The sequence below is a fragment of the Typopeltis vanoorti genome, chromosome 15 (genome assembly GCF_054136105.1).
Source record: "Typopeltis vanoorti isolate ZY-2024b chromosome 15, IOZ_Tvanoo_1.0, whole genome shotgun sequence".
Taxonomy (NCBI): Eukaryota; Metazoa; Arthropoda; class Arachnida; order Uropygi; family Thelyphonidae; genus Typopeltis; species Typopeltis vanoorti.
The window spans coordinates 62,491,323-62,504,992 of record NC_143563.1 but is presented as its reverse complement, the minus strand read 5'-3'; the positions used below and the strand labels follow the sequence as shown (position 1 = coordinate 62,504,992).

Sequence of the window (13,670 nt, the reverse complement as noted above, 5' to 3'; positions counted from 1 at the left end):
TTTGTCCACTTTTACAATATATCCATGAACTTCATCTCCCTGTATAATATTACCCCAAACTGATCAACTTCTGGCATTGCAATCCCATCAATTAATACACACCTGTAATATTTTCAGTAAAAAAGCATGTAACTTTACAATTTTGGTTGCAAAACTCTGCAACCAAACTGGTAACCTTTGATTCTGTTCTATCATATACTACTCTTTGATATATGTCCATCAGCCCTCCTCTAATCCATGTCACCAACTTCAAATTGATCCCCATTTACTCCAATTTATGTTTATCAGACTTCCATGTGGTACTTGTCAAATGCCTTTAAAAATCCATCAGAATAGCCATCTTTATCCAAAACATAGCTATGACTTTATGTAAAAAGGTAAGGCAACAGTTGTCCTTAACCTACTTTTCCAATATTTTTACCACAATGCTGAGATGGTAATCAGTCTATAATTTGCTACCTCTGTCTTGGAGCTGCTTTTATGTAATGAAACTATAACTTATTTCTACTCTTATGACCATATCAGAGCTGAAACTTAAAGAACCTGGTCAGAGGCACCATTAATTCTCTTGCACCTTCTCGTATTATATGGGCCAATATTCCATCCAGTCCATTTCACAATGAGATTCTGTAACAACATAAGCACCTCCAGTTCATCTATCCACTTCTGTTCTCACCATCTGTCATTCCAACTGCATGATAATGCCACTACAAAGTGATTGCTAAGTAATTCAGCTATTCCTTCTGCTTCAGTTACTTTTCAACCATTAGCATTTATTAAAGTGATACTAACATAAATCATTCTTTCTTTTGCTCACCCCAAAACCTCATTGATTCACTTTAGCCTGCTCAGCTGATTTCTTATCATAAAGAATTTTTCCTTTCTCTACCATGCTGGTTACGCTTCTTATCAGCCCTGTACTGCTTATTATTATTATTAATACCCAAGACCCCATGGAGTCAAAGACTCATCAGGAAGTTCTTTTTATCATACACACAGCTCATTATACCATGCTTTAAATGCACTCAAATTCTCTGCAGACACCACACTCTCAGACAAGGCATTCCAATCCTTCACAATTCTGCATGAAAAAAATCTGCTTCTCACTCCCCTATTCACACCCTCTTTATTTCCAGGAATGACCTCTGGTTCTCCCCTGATCTCCCACTATTCTCTGTAGAACTTCTCCGCCATTGATCTTATAACAACCCCTTACCAACTTGTAGGTCTCTATCATATCTCCCCTCTTCCTTCTCTCCACCAGACTCTGCAAATTACATGTTCTCAATCTTTCCTCATACTCTTCTGTAGAACCTCTCCAGCATTGATCCTATACAGGGCCGGAGATACCATTTAGGCAAACTAGGCAACAACCGCCTAGGGTGCAAGCAATGAAGGGGTGCAAAACTTCAAGCTATGCTTTATTCATACTTTACTAAAATATCAAAATTAAATAGCGATATATGATTTAGGTATCGATTCTTTTTCCTTATCCCTCACACATCACACTATTTTACTATTTAACTCTTGATTCATTTTTGTTCCTTACCTAGATTTGAACTTACTGCTATTTAAAATTCAGTTAAGATAAATATTTTAAAACGTTAACATTTTAAAATATTAAATTTCGGTATTTTATAACTTTTTTTGTAAATGAATTATAACAGAGAAATTTCAAATTAATTAAAAAAGAAAATAAATAAACCCCTATTAATTTACTTACTAATTTAACCTGAAAGAATTTTATCTTGTTTAATGTCAATTAGAAACATTTTAGTTTATGAAATAAGGGGCAAACTTGTAAATTTTGCCTGGGCCACAAAATAACCTGGCACCAACAGTGATCCTATAACAACCCCTTTAATAACTTGTACGTTTCTATCATATCTCCCCTCTTCCTCCTGTCCACCAGACTCTGCAAGTTGCATTTTCTCGATCTTTCCTCATACTCGCCATTCTAGGAGGTAAGAAACTACCTTAGTCAGTTGCCTCTATACCCTTTCCAAATCTCTTCGTCTTTCTGAAAAACCAGGTGACCAAATCTGGGCACAATAGTCCATGTGTGGCCTAATCAAAGCCTTATACAATGGAACAAGAATCTCCTTACTTCTACAAGTCAGTGTGCTTCGCATCATTCCCAGAAGCCTTTGTGTTGTCTTCACAATTTTGGCTATGTGTCCCCTAAATTCCAGATCCTTATCCACTATCATCCCCAGATCTCTTATTTCCTCCACCTCTGACAATATATCCTCACCAAGCATAAATTCTGCATCCCATCTTTGTTTTCCAAATTTTAAAACCTTACATTTTGCAACATTGAACTCGCATCCCCATTTCTGTGCCAAATCACTCAATTTATTCAAGTCTTCTTGTAAGGCCATAACATCTTCTCTACTCTTCATGGTTCGTCCCAACTTAGCATCATCTGCAAACAACTGAATATCTCCATCAAAATCTTCGCTAATATCATTAATATACAAGTTAAACAGTAATGACCCTAAAACAGACCCCTGAGGCACACTCCTAGTGACTTTCCTTTTCCTGAATATCGCCCCCCCCAAAAAAAAAAACACAACTTGTTCATACCTATCAGATAGCCACTCTCCAATCCAATGCACCAATCTAATATCCAACCCCCATCCTCTCTAGTTTGACTATCAACTTATCATGCAGTAATCTATCAAAAGCTTTTGCAATATCTAAGTATATTACTATGTATCCTTCTCCTCTGTCCAAGGAAGCAGTCACCTTATTGTAATAAGTAAATAGATTATTAAAACATAACCTCCCTTTAGCAAATCCATGCTGTCCATCAAAGATAATACCATTGTATTATCTTTGATAATACAACCCAATTCTGGATCTTAGTTCTCACAAGCTTTTCCAACAATTTAACTACAATACCTGACATTGATAGGCCTGTAGTTTGATGCTTGAGTTCTATCACCTCCTTTATAAAGTGGCACAATCTTGCCCTCCTTCCACTCCTTAGGAACTTGACCCAGTGCAAGACTCTTATTAAAAAAAATATGTCAAGGCCGGCGTCAATTCCCTGGCACATTCCTTCAGAATACGTGGTGATATATTATCAAGTCCCACGGCCTTATTTGCATCTAGTTTGCTCAACTCCTCATACACGTTTTGCTCACTTACAGTCAGTCTCTCCTCCCCATCATCAACTGCTCTCAATCTGTGTTTGTTAATTATCTTTTTCTTTATATGATATGGTGCTTAGCAACAAAGGTGCTGAATCATTTATTTCAAATTGATCTGAGATCATTTCTGTTACAAAATAAGCATAGTTTATATTGCATCACTTATATTCAATTTGCACTATAATTTAGTACATTACTCATGATTATTAAAAATATGACAATATGAAAAACTTTCACATTGTCCTATCCTTAGAAAGGAAATAATGAATTTTTATTGCTGATAGAGAAATGCTGAAGCTTAAGCCATTAATAAAATTAAAATTAACATATTTAATTCTTACCTCACTGATAGAATCTTTTGAGTGAATACGAGATTCTAATGATTTACACTTATTTCTCAAGGTAGCTTCATTAGTAAGTAAATTGAGTAGACGATGAATGACTCTAAAAAACAAACAAAATTAAAATATAATAATCTGATCCTTTAAATATTAATCTGTGATAAGGTAAAAAAGTGTGTGTGTGTGTGTGTGTGAGTGAGTGAGTGAGCGAGCAGAAAGGGAAATGGCCTCAGTCAAGCACGGAGAGATCACATCGCATGAGTGGTATCAGTGGAACTAGCTGTAGATCTGGGAATGAGCTGTTGTGTTTATATACAAATGCTAGAAGTGTAAGAAACAAGGCAGAGGAAATGGTTGCATTAATTGAGTCTGTTCAACCAAGAATTGTTGGAATAAGTGAGACATGGTTAGATGAGGATGTCATCCTGGCAGGAATAAAGATATGATGTGTTTCATGAGGATAGAAGAGTTAAAAGGGAGGGGAAGTGCTACTGATCATAGATAAAGAGTTATATCCATACATAGAGATGCAAGAGGGAAATAGTGCCAGTAGTTTTGAGGCAGTATGGTGTGAGATAGAAGTGAATGGAATGAAATACTTGGTTGGATGTTGTTACAGACCAGGAAATGTGGATGGTAGTGATAAGAAAAGAGTGATCATTATGGGCGATTTTAATTATGGCAATATAGACTGGAATGGTGAGATAGCAACTGGAAGTAAAGAAAATTAGTTTCTTGAGTTTTTGAGGAATAACTACCTCAGACAGTATGTAACAGAGAGCACGCGAGGATTAAGGGTCTTGGATTTGGTCATCTCATCAGAGGATGTAATTATAAATAGGTGTCAAATCATCCACCAATTGGTGAGAGTGACCATGAGGTGATTACCTGGGTGGTTGCCAGCAGTGTGAGGACCTCTGTGAGTACAAAGGAAGGGGGGGGGGTGATTATGAAGAGCTCAGGAGACAGCTTGCGGGTGTAGCATGGAATGAGGAGTTAGCTTGAAAAGAAATCAATGCAGCTTGGGGGATATTCAAAAACTATCTAGTAGATGCAATGTCTAAGTGTATTCCAAGGGTGAGAAGAAGGTTAAATAAGGTAGGTGTGAGATGGATGAATAAAGAGATTAAGCATGCGAAACAAAGAAAGTGGGCTTTGTGGAGACAGCATAAGAGAAGTGGATATAACCAATTCCATGAGGTCTACAAGGAGGGTGGCTTGGTTGGTGAGGATACCTAAAGAGAGGTATGAATAGCAGTTAGCTAATGAAGCCAGAAAGAATCCTAAGGAATTATTTCGATATGTAGTCAGCAAAAGAATGAATGATTATGGAAGGATGCCACTGATTGGAGAAAATAGTATAAAGACAGCTGTTGCAGAAGGTGTGGTGGAGATACTTATTCATAAATAAGTATCTCCATAAAAGCAGTTCATAAAGGTCTTTCAATCTTGTGAATGTGACATCATGGAGAGATTGAGAGCAACTGATGATGGGGAAGAGAGACTGACAGACTGTAAGTGAGCAAGAGGTGTATAGAGAGTTGAACAAACTAGATGTAAATAAGGTACTTGATGCACCATGATATATTTTTTTAATACGAGTCTTGCACTTGATCAAGTTCCTAAGGACTGGAAGGAGGGCAAGATTGTGCCACTTCATAAAGGATATAATAGAATTCAAGCATCAAACTATAGGCCTATCTGTGTGTCAGGTGTTGTAGTTAAGTTGTTGGGGGAAGCTTGCGAGAACTAGGATCCGGAATTGGGTTGAAAACAATGGTTTTATCTTTGATGGACAGCATGGATTTGCTAAAGCGAGGTCATGTTTCAGTAATCTACTTACTTATTGCAATAAGGTGACTGCTTCCATGGACAGAGGAGAAGGATACACAGTAATATACTTAGATTTTGCAAAGGCTTTTGATAGATTACTGCATGATAAGTTGATAGTCAAACTAGAGAGGATGGGGTTGGATATTAGATTGGTGCATTGGATTGGAGAGTGGCTATCTGATAGGTATGAACAAGTTGTGTTTGGGGGAGAATATTCAGGAAAAGGAAAGTCACTAGTAATGTGCCCCTCAGGGGTCTGTTTTAGGGCCATTACTGTTTAACTTTTATATTAATGATATTAGTGACGATTATGATGGAGATATTCAGTTGTTTGCAGATGATGTAAAGTTAGGATGAACCATGAAGAGTAGTGAAGATGATGTTGTGGCCTTACAAGAAGACTTGAATAAATCGAGTGATTGGGGATGCGAGTTCAATGTTGCAAAATGTAAGGTTTTAAAATTTGGGAGACAAAAATGGGATGCAGAATTTATTCTTGATGAGGATATATTGTCGGAGTTGGAGGAAATAGGAGATCTGGGTGATAGTGGATAAGGATCTGAAATTTAGAGGACACATAGCCAAAATTGTCAAGACAACACAAAGGCTTCTGGGAATGATGTGAAGCACACTGACTTAGAAGTAGGGAGATTCTTGTTCCATTGTATAAGGCTTTGATTAGGCCACACATGGACTACTGTGCCCAGATTTGGTCACCTGGTTTTTCAGAAGGACGAAGAGATGTTGGAAAGGGTATAGAGGCAACTGACTAAGGTAGTTTCTAACCTACTGGAATGTTGAGTATGAGAAAAGATCGAGAAGATGCAACTTTCGTTGCATCTTTTCGTTTTTGACTCCTGGTGATTCTATGAACATACGCTCTCCATTCAGATTTGTCCCTAGCCATATCTTTCAGAATTTCCAAGCACATTACAATTGCTTCTTCAACTCCATCCACCCATCTAATTCTTGGTCTTCTTCTCCTGCTTCCATCAACATTAGCAAGCACAATCTTCTCCTGTTGTTTGCTTGCATAATATGTCCAAAGTATGACGATATTTGCTTGATGATCATAGCTTCAACGGAGCAATCTGGCTTTATTCTGTCTATCACTGATTTACTTCGCAGTCCATGGTATTCTTATTATGCGTATCAAAACCCATAATTCAGATGTATTTATCTTCCTTTTTTCACTCTTTCTCGGAGTTCGACTTTCACGATTCTGATTTTTGTTGCAAGGCTAATATCTTTAAAGATCTTGTTTAAATTTACCATTGCTTTCTTTCCGAGTAATAATCTTCTAACTTCTTCAGTACCATACCCATCTTTATCAATTCGGGATCCTAGGAACACAAAATTGTTAACTGCTTCCATTTTCTCCCCATCTCCTTCAAAATCATTTGAAGGAGATGGGGAGAAAATGTTAAGTTCACATGTTGCCATAACTTTTGTCTTTTTGAGGTTACGTTTAAGGCCATTGAACTTTCTTCTTTAACATTCATAAGTTCCTCCAAATCTTCTTTGCTTACTGCTAGCAATGTGGTATCATCTACATACCTAAATTATTAATATTTCTTCCACCAATTTTAATTCCAACTGAAGACTCCTCTAGCCATGCCATTATTAAAATGTATTCGCAGTACAAGTTAAACAGACATGGAGATAAAATACATCCTTGTCGCACCCCTTTTACCTATTGTGAAATATTCGGTTTCTCCAAGATCTGTTCAGACAGTAGCTTCTTGTTCATAATAAAGATTCCTTACAAGGATAATGAAATGCTCTGGTACTCCCATTGTTCTTAACACATTCCACAGTTTCACATGATCTACAGAGCCAAAAGCTTTACTATAGTCAAGGAAACAAAGTAGACATTCTTTTGATATTCTTGTGCTCTTTCTATTATCCATCTCACATTGGCAATCTGATCTCATTCCTCTGTCGTTTTGAAATCCTGCTTGTTCATCTGGTATTTCTCTTTTCATGAATGGTTCCAGTCTTTTCTGAATGATCTTAAGTATGATTTTACTTGCATGAGAAATCAGTGCTATAGTTCTGTAATTTTTGTACTCTCTTGCAACACCTTTCTTCAATAAAGGTATATAAACTGATTTTTTCCATTCCCTAGGCCATGTAGTTTTGATCCAAATTAGCTGACATAGAGCAGTTAAAATTTTAACTGCCTCTTCTCCCAGTGCTTTGAGCATCTTAATAGGTATTCCATCTTCTCCTGGTGCTTTGTTACTGGATAGCTGTTGTGGTGCTCACCTCACTTCACTCTCCAGTGGTACTGACCTCCTGCGTATAATCCTGCTCTTCAAATTCCTCAGTAATTTTTAAGTCCTCTCTGTAAAGGGCTTCTGTGTACTCTTTCCATCTTTCTTTCATGCCTGCATCTTCTGTAAGACATCCTTCATGTTTACTTTTCAATACTGTCACCCTGGCGCTGAACTTCCATGTCAGTTCCCTGATCTTTTTGAAAATATCTCTTGTTTATCCTTTCTTATTTTGGTCTTCTATTTGTTGGCATTCCTGGTTAAAGTATTTTTCCTTGTCTCTTCTGGCTTGTCATTGAAACTCTGCATTCAAATGCCGTACTTCCTGCAAATTTCCTGTGGCCTTCATTTTCCTCCTTTCCTGAGCAGTTTTGATGGCATCTTCTGACAGTCATTTGGACTTCTTCTTACAGACTGTTGGAATATTCTTCTTTGTTTCTGTTTTAATTTTGTGTTGAATCTGTTCTGTGTACTAATATTGTATTCAACCAGAATGTTTCCAAGATTATATCTGATCGACATTTGTGTTATTTTCAGTTTCCATAATTTCACATGTATCTAGCCATTAATAATTTATGGTCTGTTCCACAGTCTGCACCTGGAAAAGTCTTGGCAGACTGAATTGCAATTCTCCATCTTCTTTGTCCAAGTATATAGTCAATTTGATTTTTGTATTGTCCATCAGGTGATATCCACGTGTATAATCTCTATTTGTGCTGTTCAACAAACAAAGAATTCTCTGCACAAAACTCAACTAGTCTCTTTCCCTGCAGTGTTACAAATACCTACTTAAACCAAAACAACCTGTTATTCCTTGTTCCTCAGCTTCTCTCACTATTGCATTCCAATCTCCAATAAGTAGCCATAAATCTCGCTTTGGATCTATCACTTCTTGTAACTTTCCGTAAAATTCTTCTATGTCTTCTTCTTCTGGTGCCTCTGTAGTGGGTGCATAAACCTGTATGATGGTCATATTCATTGGATGTCCACTGACTCTTAGCGAAATTATTCTGTCACTCACTGGATGATAGCCTAATACACACCTAGCCATCTTTTTTTCCGAGTCATAAAAATAGAGTAAGATACTCCATTTTTACGACTCGTCTCATGTCCTGAGTAATACACCATATAGTCTCCTGATTGAAAATGGCCCATTCCTGTCCATTAAGTTCACTTATTCCCAATATATCTAGCTTCTTATGCTTCATTTCCATCTTTATTATTTCCAGCTTACCTTAGTTCATAATTCTAACATTCCAAGTTCCAATGTGGATTCTTGTGAAACAGGGAGCCTCCCTTTTCCAACCAGAAACTTCTGCGACCAAGTTTCCTTCCAGGTTTGACCTGGACACATCATAACTAGTTCTACTTGTGGAAGCCCTCTGTTCTTCCCCAGTTGCATGTTTGCCCTCACCCCCTCCCTTGGGGGGGGGGGGGTGTCTTACCATCCAGCACCATATCGTACTTTCTCATTTTTGGCATGCCCATTCTTTTATATTTGTACATGCTCATGTACATTCCTCAAGGTACAGAGGTGGTTTGCCATTGCCTTCCTCTGGAATATTTTTTTGACTTTCCAGGTCTAGATCCACACTGTTCTGTGAAAATGGGGGCACCTCTGGAAGGATGTGACTCTTCACCACACAGTACAGTCATGGTAAACTAGAGGCTAAGTCTCTGTACTATAGATGTATTGCACATATCTTTACCCTGGAACAATTCCCAGTAAGGAAATTATCCCTTACCTCCAAATATATATATATATATATATATATATATATATTAATTACTGGAAACAAAATGAAAGCAGTACTCAGTACATACACACACACACTCTTAGCGAAATACTATTGTGTTTACTCTGACATTACTTGTTTATTTTCAACAATGACTTCTAAGGCCAGCCACTCTAGGCCTAAATCCTTGACAAGCATGATGATGATGAATATTCTATCAAATGTCTTTGTAAAGTCAGAATGCCATATAGACAACATATGGAAATCTATTGTATAAACTGGAAGAAAGAAACAAAGTTGAGTACAATAAAGGAAATGGCTACATGATGAGTAGAGAAAGTAATTAAATTATTAAAGTAAAATCTTCTTCTTCTAGCTTTACAACTCTATGAGTTTTAGCTTGCAAATTACGGTAAAATCTACTCTTTATAAATCCATCCTTCTGCTACACAGATTACCACATTTATAATAAAGTAACAGTTGAGTTGGATAAAGAAAATGGCTACTCAGTGATATTTCTAGACTTTGCAAAAGCATTTGACAGGATTCTACATGGAACTCTCTTACATAAATTGGAGCAAATGAGTAAGCTGGTGATTTGAATTAGAGGATGGCCGATGGGCAAATATCAAAGAGTGGGTTATGAGGAACTAAGTCCAGGAAAAGACAAAAGACTAGTGTACCACAGGGATCAATACTTGGTCCTCTGCTGTTTAATTTGTACATCAATGATATGGGGGGAATATTTTGTTTGCTGATGATGCAAAGCTTATAAGACTGACAATCAATGAGGATTACATAGAGATCATGCAGGATGACTTAAAGAGGCTGGTAAATGGCTGCCAGTTTAATGTGGCCAAGTGTAATATGATGCATTTTGAGAAGAAAAGAAAGAAAATATCATAAGCTTTGCACTATATTGATGAAACTGAAGAGGAAATTTATGAGGCTAGGGGATTTGGGAATGATTGTGGACAAGGAATTAAAGTTTAGAAAGCATATTGCAAAAGGTGGCCAAAACAGCAGATCAGATTACATGGTGAAAGAACACACTACAAGCAGGGATAGGAAGGTTATTATTTCCCTTTATAAAACCTTAATAAAGCCACATCTGGACTACTGTATACAGATCTAGTCACCTAGATTCTGTGGGGATGAAAGAAGTGGGGTGGATCCAGAGGAGTTACGAAGAATGTGGAATGTGGAATTCTGTGAAATGCTCCTTATTAGAATAGAATTGAAAGTCAGTATGCTTCAAAAACTAGCTGACAAGCAAAAAAAAAAGGGACATGATAAAAGCATATAAGTGATTAAATAGGACTGACCTGAAGACTTCTTTTTCATATTTGGCAGGAAGAGAAAGAACAGGGAGTCATGACGTCTGGAAATTGTATCAGAATGTGGTTAAGAAGGTTTTAGGAATAGTCTTTTTTTAGAGGGTCATGAATGGATGAAATGGGTTTCCAGAGGTGGTTGTCAGCAATTCATCAATGAATCAGTTCAAGGAGAGGTATGAATGACAATGTATGAGTAATGGTTAATGTGTGAATAATTGGTTTCCTGCAATGAGTCTTGTGACTCCATGGAGAGACCTGCATAATGATAATAATAACAATATTGCTATTTACCTATTCCCAAATTATGTCCTTAATCAATGTTTTCAGTATTTTAATTGCTGATCCTGAGATTCTGTGAAGCCTATTATTTGCTACCTCTGTTTTGGAGTTATTTTGTCCTTTTTCCACTCTCTTGAGACCCCACCAGAACTGAGACTTAAACAGCCTGGTCAGAGGCAATGCCGGTTCTCATAACAAACAAAGTGATATCTCATCTGTTCCCACAGCAGTATTCACATTGAGATTTTATAATATTCTAAGCACTTCCAATTCATCTTCTTCTATTCTGACATGAGACTCTCATATCTATCAGTATAATATCTCCAAATGGATGGTGCACGCTTGCAAAGTGAGTTTAACTTGTTAATTCAACTATTCCTTCTGCTTCTGCCACTTCCATCCCATCGGCATGCATTAACATTATCTACCATAATTATTCTTCAACTCTAGGATTTCATTTAGCCTGGTCAGCTAATTTCTGCTAATGATTGAATTTGGTCTTCTTTAACATGGTGATCAGCAAAGTGAACCAGCATGTTAAAGAAGACCAAATCCAATCATTAGCAGAATTAGCTGACCAGGCTAAATTAAATCCTAGAGTTGAAGAATAATTACAGCAGGATAACATTAATGCACGCCGACAGTATGGAAGTGGCAGAAGCAGAAGGAATAGTTGAATAGGAAAAGCAGAAGGAATATTATCAAGTTAAGCTCACTTTGCAAGTGTGCACCATCCAGGTGGAGATATTATACTGATAGATATGAGAGTCTCATGTCAGCTCCTGCTTAATACTGCTGCTCATCCATTTAATTTCCATCTGATCTATCCTCTTGACCCTAGATATGCAGTATGATACTATTTTCCTGAAACATCCCACTTTCATGCACTGCTAACATTTTTCCCTTGCAGCTTCTTATGCCAATGTATAAGATTGATTACACTATATTACAATGATCTGTGAATCAAAATATCTGTAGTAATCTTAATTAAATATTTTTCAACTATGTATGTTATCATTGCATTATCCAAAATGAATAACACACAGTTCTTTCTCTCAGAAAACACAACAATGATCTTCCTTTTAAAGTTTTGCTACTTTTGGATAATGCACTGATAACACATTCACTCTAGCATAAATATAATTTTTTTGCCTCCAAGTACCACTTCAACTCTTCAGTCAATAGATCAAGACATTTCTCCTTATTATGTCTAGATATTATATTATCTTCACTAAAGATTTGAAAAAAAAATCATAAAGGCAGTTATTGCAAAAGACAATACAATGGTACAAGAGTTTTGACAAACTGCTATTGTGAATTTATAAAAACTACAAAAGATACCTGTAATGAAGTTGCAAATAAAAGGAGCTAAAGGAAGTTTGAAAGAATTTCTGTCCACACTTAATTTAAGATTTTGAAGACTAATTACTTTTGAATTTTCTTTGAAAAAGGTAACAATGACTGTGATTGAAATAATACAGATACAGATGGAAATGAATTGCTGAACATTCATGAAAAAGAATCTACCATTGAAGAACTTAACAAAATGGCAGAGCAAGGAACCATCAAAGAAGGAGAAACTGAAGAACCTAATCTACATTCCTTTGCATTACAAAGACTGAGATTTTTGAGAAAATTGGCTCCAGTCTAAAAAATTTGGAAACTGATTATCCAAATTCTGAATGGAACATGAAGGTCTTAGCCATGGTCAAGAATGCCCTGTCATGATAAACCGAAATTTATCAAGAAAAGAAAATCAGACTTCTTAGTTCAAAATAGACTGTTATGTTTTTATTTTAAGAAGCTGTACACAGTAAGGTCTGTAGCATTTTCACTTTCACATTTGCATAAATAAATAAATATCTTTATCATTTTATTATTTTAGCTCGATATTTTCATTTGGTGGGCATTTGTGATATTAGACAGTTCAAACTTTTATTTCCAGGAACTTAACTTCAGTTCATAAAAACAATGAACAGGAAAATTAGGGTTTGATTTATAATAGCTCACTTAATCATGGTTTTCCAGAAACTAATTAGATTGTCAAAGCAAGGATTTATGGTATGTAGTCTGCATGTAACACTACTAATGTAAAATAAGGAAAGTACTGCATTTTATGTGGTTCACAAATTCTAATACTTACATGAAAAGCTTTAGTGTAGTGAAGAGATTGCCACGAAAATTAGCAAAACCAACCTGTATATCCTCACTGACTTGCAACACATGAAGTTCCAAACCTACAAAAAAATAAATAAAAATTCCTACTGCAGTTGTAAAGAGCAGTCTCATTAAAATCATGAGAGTCTGAAAGTTTTCTTCAGATTCTCACGATTCTCCATTATGAACATCATTGCCATCCTGTAAGTTGACCATAATGTTCATCAATGAGAATAAATTGAGAAAGAAAAATTCCTTTTTTCTGTCCTTTTTTAATGATTTAATTAAAACCTAAACTCATATTGTAAAATATGAGTTTAGGTTTCACTCATATAGTGAAATTAAGCAAGTAGAATTGGGAAAGAAGTTGCCATGGAGGAGGAATAATATATCAGGTAATGACCAGATGCAGATGCATGAGGAGTGTAAAGCACCATCTAGAAAATTACAACCATAATCAGAAAAGAAAAAAGCACAATATGAAAAGTGACTGCATCAAGACAAACGAAAATTGATATGGGAAGGTGATACTGGTGAATATAATGGTGACAAAATG

At 36.3% G+C, this 13,670-nt stretch overlaps 1 protein-coding gene across 4 annotated transcripts in view; it reads right to left on the bottom strand.

The window, feature by feature from the left end:
* Positions 1 to 13,670, bottom strand: part of LOC150098806 (uncharacterized) — a 74,911-nt gene that overhangs the window by 16,888 nt on the left and 44,353 nt on the right. For all 4 annotated transcript variants that reach the window (XR_016549476.1, XM_090404831.1, XM_090404833.1 and 1 more), the window contains 2 exons: positions 13,101 to 13,194; positions 3,497 to 3,599 (listed from right to left, as the gene is read on the bottom strand). Coding sequence is in view for 3 of the 4 variants with exons in the window: in XM_090404831.1 (XP_090260957.1) it covers positions 3,497 to 3,599; positions 13,101 to 13,194 (197 nt within the window). In the remaining variant the exon portion in view is untranslated. The remainder of the gene's footprint in view (positions 1 to 3,496; positions 3,600 to 13,100; positions 13,195 to 13,670) is intronic.